General features: G+C 44.9%; 1 protein-coding gene across 3 annotated transcripts; it reads left to right on the forward strand.

Annotated features, from left to right (window-relative positions):
- The first annotated feature begins 3,608 nt into the window (after nucleotides 1-3,608).
- LOC133366203 (alpha-N-acetylneuraminide alpha-2,8-sialyltransferase-like) lies at nucleotides 3,609-15,480 on the forward strand. 3 transcript variants are annotated; one of them, XM_061589056.1, is made up of 8 exons: nucleotides 3,609-3,832; nucleotides 4,827-5,015; nucleotides 5,784-5,861; nucleotides 7,472-7,708; nucleotides 9,579-9,723; nucleotides 10,528-10,640; nucleotides 12,148-12,234; nucleotides 14,389-15,480. In XM_061589056.1, exons 2-8 carry the CDS (start codon nucleotides 4,915-4,917, stop codon nucleotides 14,849-14,851), a joined length of 1,224 nt encoding a protein of 407 aa, XP_061445040.1. In that variant the 5' UTR covers nucleotides 3,609-3,832; nucleotides 4,827-4,914; the 3' UTR covers nucleotides 14,852-15,480. The 3 variants fall into 3 exon arrangements, with proteins under 3 accessions (XP_061445040.1, XP_061445043.1, XP_061445042.1); XM_061589059.1 differs by having other exon boundaries at nucleotides 9,579-9,690; XM_061589058.1 differs by having other exon boundaries at nucleotides 3,609-3,727.
- Nucleotides 15,481-15,806: the final 326 nt, after the last annotated feature.

A 15,806-nucleotide genomic window follows, 5' to 3' on the forward strand; every position in this document is an offset into this window, starting at 1 on the left:
GATCCCCACACTGTTATATGCGGATGATACGGTAATATTATCGTATTCGGAGGTGGGTCTTAGAAGAGCTCTTGTTGCTTTCATGGCATACTGCAAGGAGGAGCGACTCCAAATTAACTATGAAAAGACCAAAATTCTGGTCTTTTCAAAAAAGTACATCAAACGCAGATGGACCATAAATGGGTTTGATATAGAGCAAGTCAAGAGCTATAAGTACTTGGGCATAGTCTTTGCCTCTACTGGTATTTGGAAAGCCCAATTCATTCACTTAGTAGATAACTCCCGTAAAGTGGTCACAGCTATACTTAGATTCTTCTATATGAAGGGAGGTGCCTACATACCATCGGCTATTAAAGTCTTCCAAGGCAAAGTGATCGCCCAACTGTGATATGGCTCCCAAGTTTGTATCTATAAAGATGTACGCCCTCTTGAGGCAATACAATCAAAATGTGTACGTTCTATCCTTGGCGCCCCTCGTGGTATCCCCAATGCTATCCTTAGATTAGAAGTCAGGCTTATTCCCCTTGAATCTCGAATGTGGATAAACATATTTAATTACTGGATCAAATTAAATGCCAATCCACCGGGAATAACTTCGTTAACTCTTTTAGATCGTCAGACTCACGGGTGGGTGACCCAAGTTGAAGAAAAACTACATTATTATGGGTTTTCCCCTACAGTTTTGATACAGCTGGGCCCTATTAAAGCCAAAGAAGTAATTCAAAATAGGGTAAAAGATGTTGCCTTACAAAACGATGGAGATCGGATGGCAAACTACAGATTCCTTATAAATCACGACGACAACTTTGCCCCGGAATCCTACCTTTATGATTTGGACATCCATAGATTATGAAGAGCTTTTACTTTGGCACGCCTAAATGCTCTACCCTCAACCATTTTGGAGGGTAGACATTTGAAAATACCATACCCTCAACGTTGCTGTCCATGTGAGCTGGGGGGGGATCGAAACTTCCGCTCATGTACTTCTCCATTGCCCATTTTATAAAGATATTCGTATGCTATATATTCTTCCCATGATGCAATCCTTGCCTTTTAATTCTGATCTGCAACTTGCTTCCTTCCTCTTATCAGACTGTAGGAGGGAAATTACACTAGCAGTTGCAAAATTTTGTGCAAGAGCATGTGACATAAGGAAGCAGTTGGTAAAGACATCCCCCCTTTTATAAGCCTTATGTTGTATTTGTATTGTGTATACTTGTTTGAATACTGTCTCTCTGTTTTTATGTATTTTCTTTGACTGGTCATTGACCGTAAATAAACAAAGTAAGTAAGTAAGTAAAAGCATTGGACCAAAATGTCTACAACCACTAGAGAAATGGAGGGGAGACTTTTTTCTCCCCTTTTCATATTATCAGGCGATTGGGTTAGTCCAGATTTACAGGGGGAACTGCATCATAGCTTCTGTTTGCCAGTAATGTCATGTGAACCATGCAAATTTAAAGGAGATGTGAGTAGCACCAACATAAGAAAATCCACGCAACCTGAACAGTGGCGCTATGTTCCCACCGACCAGAATCCAGCAGATCATGCCACATGCTCAATCCCAGCAACACAGCTCCCAGTGTCAACATGGCTAAAAGGTCCAGAGTTCTTCTTAAACTCGGAAGCTACATTTCCAGAGGAAGGGGAGTGCTATAAGCTCTTCGCTCCAGACCAGGATGTAGAAATCCATCCAGAAGTTACCAGCATGAAGACAGAAGGCATACCAGAGAATCATCTGGGAACACAGCGCTTTGAACGCTATTCTAACTGGACAGCGCTTTCCCAAGGAGTAGCATGCCTTATTCACTATGCACGTTCCTTCCACCAATCCCGTGAGAACTCATCCATCAGCTGCTGGCATTGGCACCAGTGCCGCAAGCCGAGGACTCCAGAAGAGTTGCTCCAAGCAGAGAAGGTAGTCCTGTGTAGTGTCCAACAAGAGAAGTACTCAGTTGAAATTCAGTTTGCCAGGGAAGGAAAGAACATTCCCAACAGCAGCACCCTGATAAAACTAAACCCTCACATTAGCAAAGATGGACTGCTCAGGGTAGGAGGCCATCTGAATCAAGCCAAAATGGATCCAGCAGTGAGTAACCCAATCATCCTTCAAGAGCATCATCATATCACCACCCTGCTGATGCGTTACTACCATAAACGCGTTCAGCACCAAGGACTCCACTTTACTGAAGGTGCCATCAGGGCTGCGGGTCTGTGGATTGTGGGAGCCAAGAGATGTATTGCCTCCATGATTCACTTCTGTGTAAAGTGCCGCAAGTTGAGAGGTCGACTTCAGCCATAAAAGATGGCACACCTGCCACCAGACCGACTCGGCAGTGAGCCTCCCTTTACCTATGTAGGTCTCGATGTTTTTGGGCCTTGGGAAGTAACAGTGCGCAGGACCAGAGGAGGGCAGGCCAACAGCAAGAGATGGGCTGTGCTCTTTACCTGCTTGAGCATCCGTGCCATTCACATAGAAGTGATCGAGTCCATGGACACTTCAAGTTTCATAAACGCCCTCCGTAGGTTCCTTGCGATACGAGGCCCAGCCAAGTAGTTGAGGTCTGACTATGGGACCAATTTCATAGGAGCCTGTCGACAACTAGGGATCAAAGACAATAATGAGCTTGATCCAGCTCTCAGTCATTACCTGACCACTCAGGGTTGTATCTGGGTGTTTAACCCTCCTCATGCCTCTCATATGGGTGGAGCGTGGGAAAGAATGTTTGGACTTGCACGTAGAATATTGGATTCCATGTTAGGAGGAACTCATTTCCTCACCCATGAAACTTTAAGCACTCTCCTAGCAGAGGTATCAGCCATCATCAGTGAAGAACCACTGGTTCCTGGTTCCTCTGATCCAGAGAACCCAACTATACTGACACCTGCCACTTTACTGACCCAAAAAACAGGTGATTGACCAGCTCCACAAGGAGAGTTGGTAACTAAAGATTTATACAGAAGACAATGGAGACATGTACAGATTCTTGCCAACACCTTCTGGAAGCGATGGAAGCAAGAATGCCTAGCAACATTGCAAGCCCGCCATAAATGGCAGAATCCTGAACCCAGCTTGAAAGAAGGCAATGTTGTTCTATTGAAAGACAAGGAAACGCCACGGAATGAGTGGTCTGTAGGGGTCATCAAAAAAGTCATCCCTAGCATAGATGGAAAGGTCCGCAAGGTCCAGACCAGAATCGTCAAGCAAGGTACCTAAAAGACCGTCACCCGACCAATCACTGAAGTACTCCTTGTATCCAAGGAAGAAGCTCAAACTTAGTGAACATGCCCTTTATTCAGTATTGAAGCTGTATAATATGTTTGTTAGCAATGTTGATTCCCATCATCACAGTATATAGGTGATGGAATCCATAGAATTCCAGACAGGGAGTGTGCTGCCTCCACAGGGTTTAGAATTGTATGTAGAGAGACTCCTTTCTGTTGTGCTAAACAAGGCATTTATTAGGTTAGAGTTATGGAACTCTTGTGGTCTGTCTCTATGCTCCCTTACCCTTACAGTAACTTCCTGTCAGGTGACATCACTCCTCTCCTTAATTGGTTAGTTAGTTTCCCCTCCAAAACCTGCCTCAGGTTGTTTCAGTCATCAGTGAAGTTAGCGGCAGGCCTAGAAGCTCCAGAGCACAACACTCCTTTTTTACTTATCTTTCTCTCTCAGAAGTTATTTCTCTGCCAGAATTGCCTCTTCCAGAAGCTCCTCTCTCAGAAGGTACCTCCCCTCCACTGAATCTACCTTTTCAACAATCCTACAATATCCTACCTGCTTTCAACCTTCATCATCATCACCATCCTTCAGATCACATCCCCAGAGACTGTAAGCTTTCTTTGAAGTTTCTGTATACCTTTGAGTTTTCTGGTTTAATAAAATAGTTCTGATTAAAAGAGAGAGATTGAGTTGACAGTCTGGCAAAGTGGCTTTCAGAACCACGGGCTCAGAACAATGAGTATGTGCGTTCTTACTTTCCTGTAATGGAGAATTACCTGGTGAATCACGCAGCCAGGTGGAAGCGGGAAACAGGTAAAGCCCCTTATTGGGTACCTTGGGACACATGACTGTACCTTGTACAAACCTATAAAAGACCCTTGATGTGGGGAAGAAGGCAGTCTCCCGCCATAGCGCACGCTAGCAGGGACTCCTTACAATTGTAAGCATAATAAACAGCGGTTAGCTTCAACCTGCCTCATTGTCATTTCCTGGACAAGGACTACATTGTTAGTGGGATCCACCCTTCCTTCCTGTTCAGTTTGCAGATAATATTGTGAGCGAATTTATTTATTTATTTATTTATTATTATTAAACTTGTATACCGCCCCATAGCCGAAGCTCTCTGGGCGGTTTACAATAACTAAAAACAAATACAATTTAAAATACATCTTTTAAAAAACAATTTAAAACACAATTTAAAAATTTAAAACAATATAGAACACATGCTAAAATGCCTGGGAATTTGTTATGTCTGCCTGAACAAGTGAGCAGGGCTGCCTTGATCAGGCATATTTTGTGTGTGGCTGTAGGGAACTTTGCTGTCCTCTGTTGGAGACAGAATTTTGGGCTGGATGGAAGTATGATTGGACCTGGCCATACGGTTCTTGGGAATAACACTAAAGGGTTGATCTGGTTTTGGGGTAATAAAACTTGTGTCCATTGTGTGCAGCGGTGCATTTCTGAAAGGCATGACATTCCCTGTGGGCAAATTAGCGGTTACAGGAAAGAACAGTGAATGTGAGGTGTGGCTGCCTTTTTGAGGCAGATGTCTTGAGCTAGCTCAGGTATGATTGATGCTGTTCGGGGTCAATTTCGGTGGTAGCTGTACAGGACACACCTGAAGAAACCACGAACCCAGAAGAACCAGGGCGATAACTGGACTGCGCGACTTGACTCCAGTTTTCTGTGCCATGTCCTTCAACTTGCAGCTTGGGAAACAGAACTTTGCACTGGGCCTCTGTGTGGTTTTCCTCATCAGCCTCACTCTTTCGCTGTTACAGAGAGCAGCCAGGTGAGTAAGACCTCTTTCTTGGGGGGGGGTGACCGTGGGCTAGGAACGGCATGGCCATGAGGCTTGAAAGCCTGCTCTCAGATGTAGTCAAAATTAAATAACAAAAGATGCCGTTCTTATGAACAGCCTTCCCCATGCCTGCTTTAAATAGCTTCCAGAGTATGGGGTTAGAAAAAGGGAGGACAAGATGAGTTTTGGAAAAGCCATGAAAGAGAGTACAAATTAGAAGTGGGGGTCCACTACAATAAAGTGGGACCTTGGGATCCAGGGCAGAATTCAGAAGAAGCAGATTCTACAAGCAGTGCATCCCTAGTTTTATTTCTTTGCAGGGGAAAACCTGTAGACTAGAGGCAGCTCTGAGAATCCTTTTATTTATTTATTTATCATTTGATTTCTATCCCGCCCTTCCTTCCAGCAGGAGCCCAGGGTGGCAAACAGAAACGCTAAAAACACTTTAAAACATCATAAAAACAGACCTTGAAATACATTAAAACAAAGCAACGTTTAAAACATTTTTTTAAAAAGCTTTAACAACATCTTTTTAAAAAGGGTTAAAACATATTAAAAAAACACATAAACAAGCAATTCTAACACAGACACAGACTGGGATAGGTCTCAACTGAAAAGGCTTTTTAAAAAAATGTAGACACTTTAAACAACAGCATGTACAAGGGGGAAGGCGTGGGGATGGGGTTCCGTGGAGTGTGCAATGGCTAGGAGCTCTGAAATTAATCCCGGTGCCATGCGTGATCTTTTTTTTCCTCCCAGAGAGAAGACTACATTACGACAGTTAGGAAAATGCCAGGAATTAAATTGTTTGTTTGAATTACGGGATTTCTCTCAAAGGTAAGTACTGCTGGTTGGCAGGTCTGGCTCTCCAGGTATGGGGAACTTTGGGCCATACAGTGCTGAACTACAGCTCCCATCGTCACAGACCATTGGGCATGCTTGCTGGAGCTGATGGAAATTGTAGTTCCCTATCCCTGCATTAGGCAGGGAGAGACTGCTGATTTTGAGTATTGTGGAAGGGCAACAAATTGTTAAACTGTTTTTGTTGTTGTTATATACCTTCAAGTCGATTACGATGTACGGCGACCCTATGAATCAGCGACCTCCAATAGCATCTGTTATAAACCATCCTGTTCAGATGTTGTAAGTTCAGGTCTATGGCTTCCTGTATGGAATCAATCCATCTCTTGTTTGGCCTTCCTCTTTCTCTACTCCCTTCTGTTTTTGCCAGCATTATTGTCTTTTCTAGTGAATCCTGTCTTCTCATTACGTGTCCAAAGTATGATAACCTCAGTTTCATCATTTTAGCTTCTAGCGATAGTTCTGGTTTAATTTGTTCTAACACCCAATTATTTGTCTTTTTCACACTCCATGGTATATGCAAAACTCTCCTCCAACACCACATTTCAAATGAGTTGATTTTTCTCTTATCCGCTTTTTTTACTGTTTAATTTATTATTGGATTTTTGCTTCTAGGAAATTCCTCCCACTTGTGAATTTTCACCCTATTTTCTCCCCTCCCACCCATCGTTTGATGCTAACTTGGTATTATTTAATGTAATGGTAATGTGAAAAGTGGTAGAACAAGGAGGCCATAAGAGCTAGCTAGAAGCTTGCTTTATGTTTGGGGCTTTTGACGTTTAGAGAAAAGGTGAGTAAGAGGAGACATGATAGAGGTTTATAAAATAATGCATGGTGTGGAGAAAGTGGATACAGAAAAGCTTTTCTCCTTCTCTCATATCACTAGAACTTGGGGTCATCCGATGAAGCTGAATGCTGTAAGATTTAAGACAGCCAAAAGAAAGTCCTTCACAGAGCACAGAGTGAAACTGGAATTCGCTCCCACAGGTAGTGGTGATGGCTACCAAAGAGGATGGCTTGAAGAGAGGATTAGACAAATTCATGGAGGATAAGGCTATCAACGGCTACTAGCCACAACGGTTATGCTCTGCCTTCAGGCTATCATAGGCAATATGTCCCGGAATACCAGTTGCTGGGAATCACGAGCCGGGAGAGTGCTATTCTGCTCAGCTCTTGCCTTCAGGCTTCCCATAGGCACCTGGTTGGCCACTGTGAGAACAGCAGGAATAGATGGACCGTTGCCCTGATCCAGGAGACTCTTATGCTTAAACAGGGCTGGGGAACCTGTGGCCTTCAGATGTTGGACTACAACTCCTTTCGTCCCTGACCATTTGGCATGCTTGTGGAGGCTGATGGGAGTCAGATTCCAACAACTGCAGGGCCACAGGTTCTTTGCTTTAAACATATGAATGATTCCACATTCTTACCTTAAACATATGAATGGTCAGGATTCCACATTCTTTTCAGAGGTACTAGTTTCCGTGTTGCAAGGCCAGATAGGGGTATTCAGAAAGCTAAATGCAATTGGATGGATGCCAGGTGGCCTTTAACATATCTCTCCACTCTCCTCTCTCTCTCTCTGGCAGTGCTCGGTTTAACAGAACAGCCAGTGATGATCTCTCTGGCAGTGCTCAGTTTAACAGAACAGCCAGCGATGATCTCTCTGGCAGTGCTCAGTTTAGCAGAACAGCCAGTGATGAGGAGCAGCTTCGTGTGATCCAAACATGGAATTTCAAGAAAGAGGATAAGAAGATTCTGGAGCATCTGCTGCTTACTCAGACATGCCATTGGGAACCCAATGCAGCAGTGCTGGCCCAATACAGGTAATGGAAGACAGCGGGCATGGCCAGAGGCAAAAAAGTGGGTAGAACAAAGGACAAGATCCATGCATTTGTATAGTAAGTATCCTGACTCTTGTCCAGAGAAGCAGACTCAGGACTTGAAAACTGGGTTTTTTATGAAGCCTTATTGCAGAAGTCGGTACAGGAACACAGATCAAATATTGTGGGCATGAATCAGGATACAGAGCGCTGGCAGGTGTAAACAAGGCATGGAAGCAGCAACAGAGAGTTGTCACAACAAGGATCCCCCCTGACACTCTTTATGAAAAAGAGGAGGGTGGGCACACTACTCTCACTGGCTCACTCTAGCATTTTCCAGCCTTTGTGGCAAGGCGGGGGCTCCTCCTAGGAGCAGAGAAGAATTTATCTACCTGTAACTACCTTGTGGCTCCTTCTAGAAGCAGAGGAGAATTTATCTAACTACCTTTTGGCTTTTCTATGTGACCTCAGGGAAATTGCCAGCTCTCTTTCTGGGAGAGAATCCTCCTTATTGGCCTTCTTAAGGGGCGTGGCCAAGGGACAGTTCCGAGGGCTACAGCTCAGTGACAGAGCATCTGCTTTGCAGGCGGAAAGGCATCTCCAGTTAGGGCTGGGAAAGAACCGTGCCTAAAACCCTGAAGAGATGTTGCCAGTCAGTGCATCCAATACTGGGCTAGTTGGGCTAATTCGTTTCACTCAGGGTGAGGCAGCTTCCTATGCTCCTAAGTGCCAGAGAGAGAGGACTGGAGGGCCACATTCAGCCTTTGGGCCTGACGTTCCTCACCCCTAACATATAGCTTTCCCTTTTGGAACTGTCTGGTGTGGATGTCCCCTGGTTATGTTCATTTTTCTATTTAACCAAAACGTCTATTCTGCTCAACATATAAAAATTTATATAAAACAGGTTGTATAGAACAGTGGGGAGGAGAGCCTGGCTGGGAGTCCAGAGTCTGTGAGTTCAAATCCCCGCTCGTGTCTCCTGGGTGTCAAGGGCCAGCTAAAGATCACCCCCAGGGTGAGTGGCTCAGGGGTTACGTGCCCTGCCACCTGTGCAGCCGTGGGCAAGCTGCATAGTCCCAAGGAGCCCAGTTGCCCCCCAGCTGGCAGTTGTGGACAAGGAAGGGGCTGGCTTGTGCAGCCATGGCAAACTGATAGTTCCACCATCCTCAGGGCATTCTCTATGGCAGCCCCTAAGTTGTGGAATTCCCTTCCAACTGAGGTGCACCTGTCATCTTCGCTGTACTGTATAGTTTTCTGCAAATACCAAAGATGTACCTCTTGACCCTGGTCTTTGGCACTTGAGATGTATGTTTTCAGGACCCACCTTCTTTGTCTGACTGTAACTTGTGAATGTAATTTGTGTTAATTGCTATTAATACTGAATTTTAGACTGCTGTAACTCACCCTGGGACCTGCTGGTGAAGGGTGGACAATAAATAAATGTTATCACTATATAGCATCAGAAGAGCCCTGCTGGATCAGGTCAAAGGCTCATCTAGTTCAGGGCCCTGCTGTCTCACACTGGCCAATCGGATGCCTATGGGAAGCCCGCAGGATGGACCAGACTGCAATAGCACTCTCCCCACATGCGATTTCCAGCAATTGGGATTCAGAGCCATGGGCCTCCAGTGACAAGGATGGATCTTGGAGTGCCCTCAGGCTACACACCTGCTCCTCCGAAGAGTGTGCAATGCTATCTAGAGCACTCATAGATTTTGAGGAAGAGTCCACAAAAGATCTCTTCCAAGACTCTCCCAGGTTGTCAGAGTTGGGGTTGACTAGATTTATTTGTGTGTCTCCACAAATGGGCTCAAAGGAGAATAGGCTGTCTCTTTCCCAGGGTAACCCTAATCCAGCTCTCTTCCCCTTGCAGGGCAGAGCTGGGGCAGTGTTGTAATGCTTCCTTCCAGCTAGTCCTCACTAAGGAAAACACACCGCTGGGATCAAACATCAGCTTTGACGGGCATAAAGACAAGAAGATGCTGGTGAATGCTGAGCTGGTGGACTTGTTGCCGGAGGTGGGGGAATTTATTTGCCTTAAGTGGTGGAAAACTAGATAGGGGAGGAATAAGGGATGGGCCAAGGGGGCTATATCTCGATGGTAGAGCACAGGCCTTGTGTACAGAGGGTCCCAGGTTCAATTGTTGATATCTCTGGTTAAAACAAGGGTGGGGATACTGCAGCCCGTGGCCTTCCCATTTGGCCCATGAGGCCATTTCGGCAAGCCGCACCCACATACATAACATCAGGTGTGAGACACGTAAAGGCTGATTGGCAGTGCCTGCAAAGCCCTGTTGCGCAACACTTCTCAAGTGCCCAGCAACCAGCTGGCAAGGGACTTGACAGGTGTCAATCACCTGTCATTGTTGCGATCCCAAATGATTGACACTTGGGATGCCCCACCCACCTGTCAACGTTGGCCTGGCCCACAGGAGCGGGGTAAGATAAGAACAGGAACATAGGAAGCTATTTTATACCGAGTTAGACCACTGGTCCATCTAGCTGAGTACCGTCTACACTGACTGGCAGCAGCTCTCCAGGGTGTCAGGCAGGGAATCTTTCCCAGCTCCTCCCTGGACATGCTGGGGATTGATCCTGGGATCTTCTGCACGCAAAGCAAATGCTCTACCACTGAGCTATAGCCCTTCCCCTAATGAATTTTCCTGATTTCTCTGGCGTGACTCTGGAGGTGGAGCCAGAAAAGCTTTGTAGTGTTCGCAGAATTCTGCCCATCTATCTGGATCCAACCCAAATTTTATTTTCTGTCTGTGTGTATATAATTATAATTTAATTTTGTTTCTCCCTCTGCAAAAACCATCTAGAGATCACCCTTCCCAGACTCCCAGTATGGGCACTGTGCAGTGGTAGGCAATAGTGGGATCCTGCGAAACAGCCAGTGTGGTCAGGAGATAGACCAAGCAGATCTTGTAGTCAGGTAAGTATTATTCCCCCCCCCCATGGGGAACTGGTGTCGCTTCAGGTGGGTGGGAATCATAGATAACACTGGGTCTTTTGCAATATTCACCCCCATATGGACCTAAACCTTTGTTGTTATGTGCCTTCCAGTCGATTATGACTTATGACGACCCTATGAATCAGCAACCTCCAATAGCATCTGTTATAAACCACCCTGTTCAGATCTTGTAAGTTCAGGTCTGTGGCTTCCTTTATGGAATCAATCCATCTCTTGTTTGGCCTTCCTCTTTTTCTACTCCCTTCTGTTTTCCCCAGCATTACAGGAATACCCTGCATTAACATATGCAATGGGTCCAGAGCGAGTACGTAAACCGAAAATGTACTTAAAGTGAAGCGCTACCTTTACTGTATGCAAGTTTGTAGTTGGAAACTGATCAGGCGGTGGCATCATGCCATTAAATGTCTGTTCTTGTGAAGCGAGCAGAGCTTGGAAAAGTTACTTTTTTGAACTACAACTCCCATCAGCCCTAGGCAACATGGCCACTGGATTAGGCTGATGGGAGCTGTGGTTCAAAAAAGTAACTTTTCCAAGCTCTGGAAGCGAGCGTACGTAAACGGGAATGGTGCTACTGTAAATATGTCCATACTCGCAAGTGTCCGTAAAGTGAAGGTCCGTATAGCGGAGTATTCCTGTATTCTCTTTTCTAGTGAATCATGTCTTCTCATTATGTGTCCAAAGTATGATAACCTCAGTTTCATGATTTTAGCTTCTAGTGATAGTTCTAATGGGTTGTATTCGCAGTAAACCCATTGAAGTTATTAGACATGGCTGACGTAGGTTCATTAATTTCAGTGGGACTGGTCTGAGCAGGACTTAGTTGCATACAGCCCAATATTTTTACTGAGAAGGAAGTGACATTCTGCAAAGGTCCTGCATCTCGTTGCAAATGGCCCGTTAATTAGCAGTTTCCTCTTTGCCTCTTTGTTTTAAAACAGCATTTGGGCTCAGCACTTGCTCATTTTAATATATATCATTTTTAAGATGGCAATTAATGAGCAACTGCTCTCCCTATAAAGAGGAAAGCAATGATGCACAGAGAGACACACAGAGAGAAACATATCTCAGACAACAAGCACTGGCTATTTAGCAGCTGATTTAGGAATGCTGCAATCATGCAAGTGAACAGGAAGCAGCCAAGTAAAAGGGTAGAAGCCACATTAAAAGGGGAAGGAGGAAGCTATTAGTTAAAGAGGTGGTAGCTTGGGAAAGAGTCACTCATGCTTTGTGAGTCCGCATTGGACAGCCTGCTGTTGTGTTTTAAGAAAAGAACAGAAGAGACAAGAAATCACAAATCAGACCTGAAAAAGGATACAAGAACAGCATGAAAAACCCTGGAAGGCAATGTGTTGGCAATGATATTTTCTGCATTCTCCATGCAGCGTGGGTGAATGAGAGCTCTCCAGTGTTTGCCTGAGACCTGATTCTGACTTTGATGTCCATTCTCCACCTTCTCTCCCCAATCCAGGTTCAATCTGCCTCCCATGAATTTCTCTGAAGATGTGGGAACCAAGGCAAGCCTGGTAACCTTAAATCCCAGCATCCTTCATGCCAAGTAAGGGAAAGAGGGAAACATGCAGAAACGTAGGCTGTGACCTCATTTAGTCAATAGGAGGTGGTAACAATCCTGTATGGCTGTCTCGCCCAATTGGCTTGTTTGGGTGTCTGTGTGATGACATGTGGTTAATTCACTAGCCAAGAAATATGGCAAATTCAAACCTACATAAAAGTGGCAATTAGGGATGGAAGGATCTGTCTGTTTCGGTTCCCTCCGTTTCTCGTTTTCCCAGTGTTAAATTCTGTTCTCTACATTTCTACAGCGATCTGCAATTTTTAAAAAAAAGAATCCTCATGAAAATTCTCCCAGGCTGTGGTCTGAAGGCACATGAGGCCAGCTCCCTCCTGAAGCTAAGCAGGGTCAGGTCTGGTCAGTGCCTGGATGGGAGACTGCTTGGGAACCATATGTAAGCCGCCTTGGGTTTCAATCATGAAAAGAAAGGCGGGGTAGAAATGTAATAGATAAATAAATAATAAAATTCACCATTTTAGTGCAAATTTCTCCAAATAAACTCATTTTTGTACGCAGTTTTGATAAAGATACACATTTTGCAAGCCATTTCTCATCATTTCATGCCTTTTTGCATGTTATCTTTACTCATGTATTCATTTTTATGCACACTTTCCCCTAATGTATGCATTGTTGTAAATGTTGTTTAGTTGGCGAACTGTATCCCAGAATTCCATTAAATGTGAATTTCGAAGGATGGCTCTCGTATTGTTTCGGTTCTCATATTGTTTCAGAAATTGCAAATTTGATAAATTTGCTTGCAATGCGAACTGAATCGAAATTCTTACCCATTCCTAGTGGCAATGCACCACTGAAAAGCAGGCACACATAGGTCTCCCCTGCCCGCTGCACCTTGCAGACGACCTTTCTCTCAGATACGACAGACATGGGGTGCCTCCAGCCCATGAGTCATTTTAGGCCTGGCATGGTTTCCAGTTTGTCCCAGTTTTCTCCAAACTACACCCGTTGGGCAAGGGCCATGCCTACTGATAGAACGCCTGCTTGACATGCAGACCGTCCCAGGTTCAATGCCTGGCATCTCCAAGCAGGGCTAGTATAGACATTGGGTTGAAATTCTAGAGAGCCGCTGCCATTCGGTATGGACAACACTGGATTAGATGGAGCAGTGATCGGACATGGTCTAAGTCACTGTCCTATGTTTCTATGTGATGTCAGGTGTGCGGCAGGTGGAGCCGCAGTTGCCAAGGAACCATCAGGAGCCTTAAAGTGCATTCTCAATTCATCTTTGGCAAGCAAGGCTTGCTGGCACTGATCAGCTGAATGGCAGTGGGATCCACTGCGCTGTAGATGCCCACATGGGGAACTTCATAGCATAGCTGATCCTTGCCCAAAGTTGATCAGCCAACTGGTGTTACAGTGAGCAACACTGTATATTTAGGCCATCCCAGTCTGTGGCTCACGGGACACAGTAGGGAATTGGTTCCACTCTGAAGCCGCCATTTTGCATCTGGCTCCACCCCCCAAAAACATTATTTGCCCCTGCTTCCAGTTAGCAAACCTTGAACCTCTACCAAAAACAAAGTAGATCCTATGAGCCTGAAGTCTGCCCACCCCTAATCTACATAGGAAACCCCACCCCCATTTCTTATTTTGTCAGTGTGGTAGGATGGACAGATCAATCTATTTCCAGTCTTATCAATCTATTTCCAGTCTGTATCACTATGGCATGTGTTCATTCATATTTAAAATTTAAATATATAGTTTATCTCAGTGTCAGCATTTCAACATATTACGCTAATATACATAACATAATTTAAATGCTCTTTTTCAAAGAACTGTATCACAAAATTTGGAGAAGTATGAAATCTGAAGGATAATTATAATCACATCCATGCCATCCATTTAAAGCACATTCCTCCTCCCCTGAGAATCCTGGGAACTGTAGTTTGTTACGGGTGCTGGGAATTGTAGCTCTCTGAAGGGTAAGCTACAGTTCTCAGGATTCTTTGGGGGAAGCTATGTGGTTTAAATTTATTATATGGATGTGACCAAAGTTGTGATCTGTGTACTAGTCTGGGAGGTGCAGATGAGACCAGGTTGCTTAAAAATGCAGATACAATGCAGTTCTCCTCTATCTTAAGAAGAGTACAGCTTGCTTGTTTCCTTTTTCTCTTCGTGCAGATTCCAAAAACTTGAAGACCGGCGGAAGCCTTTTGCAGATGCTTTGCGCCCTTACAGGGATGCCCTCTTCCTCATCCCCGCCTTCTCCTTCATAGGAAACCATGATGTCAGCTACCGTGCTCTGTATACCATGGAGGACTTTGGTTTGGCTCAGCAAGCTGTCTTCCTGAACCCAAATTACCTGGCCCACATGGGTAACTACTGGAGGACGAAGGGTTTAAGGCCATACCGTCTCTCGTCTGGCTTCATGTTTGTCAATGTCGCTTTGGAGCTCTGTAAGCACATTACCCTTTATGGATTCTGGCCCTTTCAGCATGACCTTGCCAACCAGCGCATCCTCCACCACTACTATGATAACACTCTGCCTAAGCGCGGTGTGCATGCCATGCCGAGCGAGTTTTCACAATACCTAAGGATGTACTCCCAGGGAGTGCTGCGCTTACGTCTTGGCAAATGTCAGTGAGAGGGATGCTTGTGTGTGTGTGTGTGTCACCTGAACCATGGAAAAAAAGCTCAGCAAAACCTAAAGGTGGCAACACAGAAATTGTTCCAGCATGGACACAGGCTTTTAGGAAGGTTTGCCCAGAGGGAGTGTTTTTGCACAAGCGATCCCCTTCTTTCAGAGGCTGTTCATACAAATCAGAAGGTCTTTTTTTCCTCAGGATACATTAAGGAACATAAATGAAATTCCTCTGTAAGATCCAAGGAGGCGGCTTCTCTTACATCCTGAGATTGATCCAAACATGTGTTTTAAGTTTAATATGATGGGAACTGGGAACTCCCAAGAGTATGGTGCAAGCTTGAGAGGGGACTTTTCTTTTGGTGGGTGAGAAATATAAGTGTTCCCTCCTCATTTTTTGGATTGTCAGAGAACTGAAAACATGAGTAGAGCTGCCAACCTCTTGGGAGGCACAGTGCATTCTGGAAGACAGTCTTGGAGAGCTGTAGCACTGGAAAAGGAGGTGACTGGTTAAACCTTGGGAAAGTTAAGACTGATGTAATACGGCATTGTTTTCAGCTCCACCCTGTATTTATCCCCTGCAACACTGTTTCTGTTCTACTGCAATTCATCTTCCTCCCAAAACTCTGTTATTCGTCTCACTCCTCATTGTGGCGAAATCATGTAACTTACGTAATTAAGTGCTCATCTACATGCTAGCATTTCTTCATAGCAAATACACTTTTACCTTCCTTATGGATTTGCAACATCCACAGTTCCTTCTCAAATGGTAGCTGCCAATCCGTTTTTCCCATTCACACCAGTAGGCATTCCTGGAAGGAAGACTTTGTGATAGCTTCTGTTTGCCAGTAACGTCATTGTGAACCATGCGAATTTAAAGGAGATTAGTCTTGCTGTTCCTTGTGGCCCCATCCTCTAAGTGTACATTTCCACTCCCTCTGGTTGCTAGGTGACTGAA

Source organism: Rhineura floridana, chromosome 11 (assembly GCF_030035675.1).
Source record: "Rhineura floridana isolate rRhiFlo1 chromosome 11, rRhiFlo1.hap2, whole genome shotgun sequence".
NCBI classification, from domain to species: domain Eukaryota; kingdom Metazoa; phylum Chordata; class Lepidosauria; order Squamata; family Rhineuridae; genus Rhineura; species Rhineura floridana.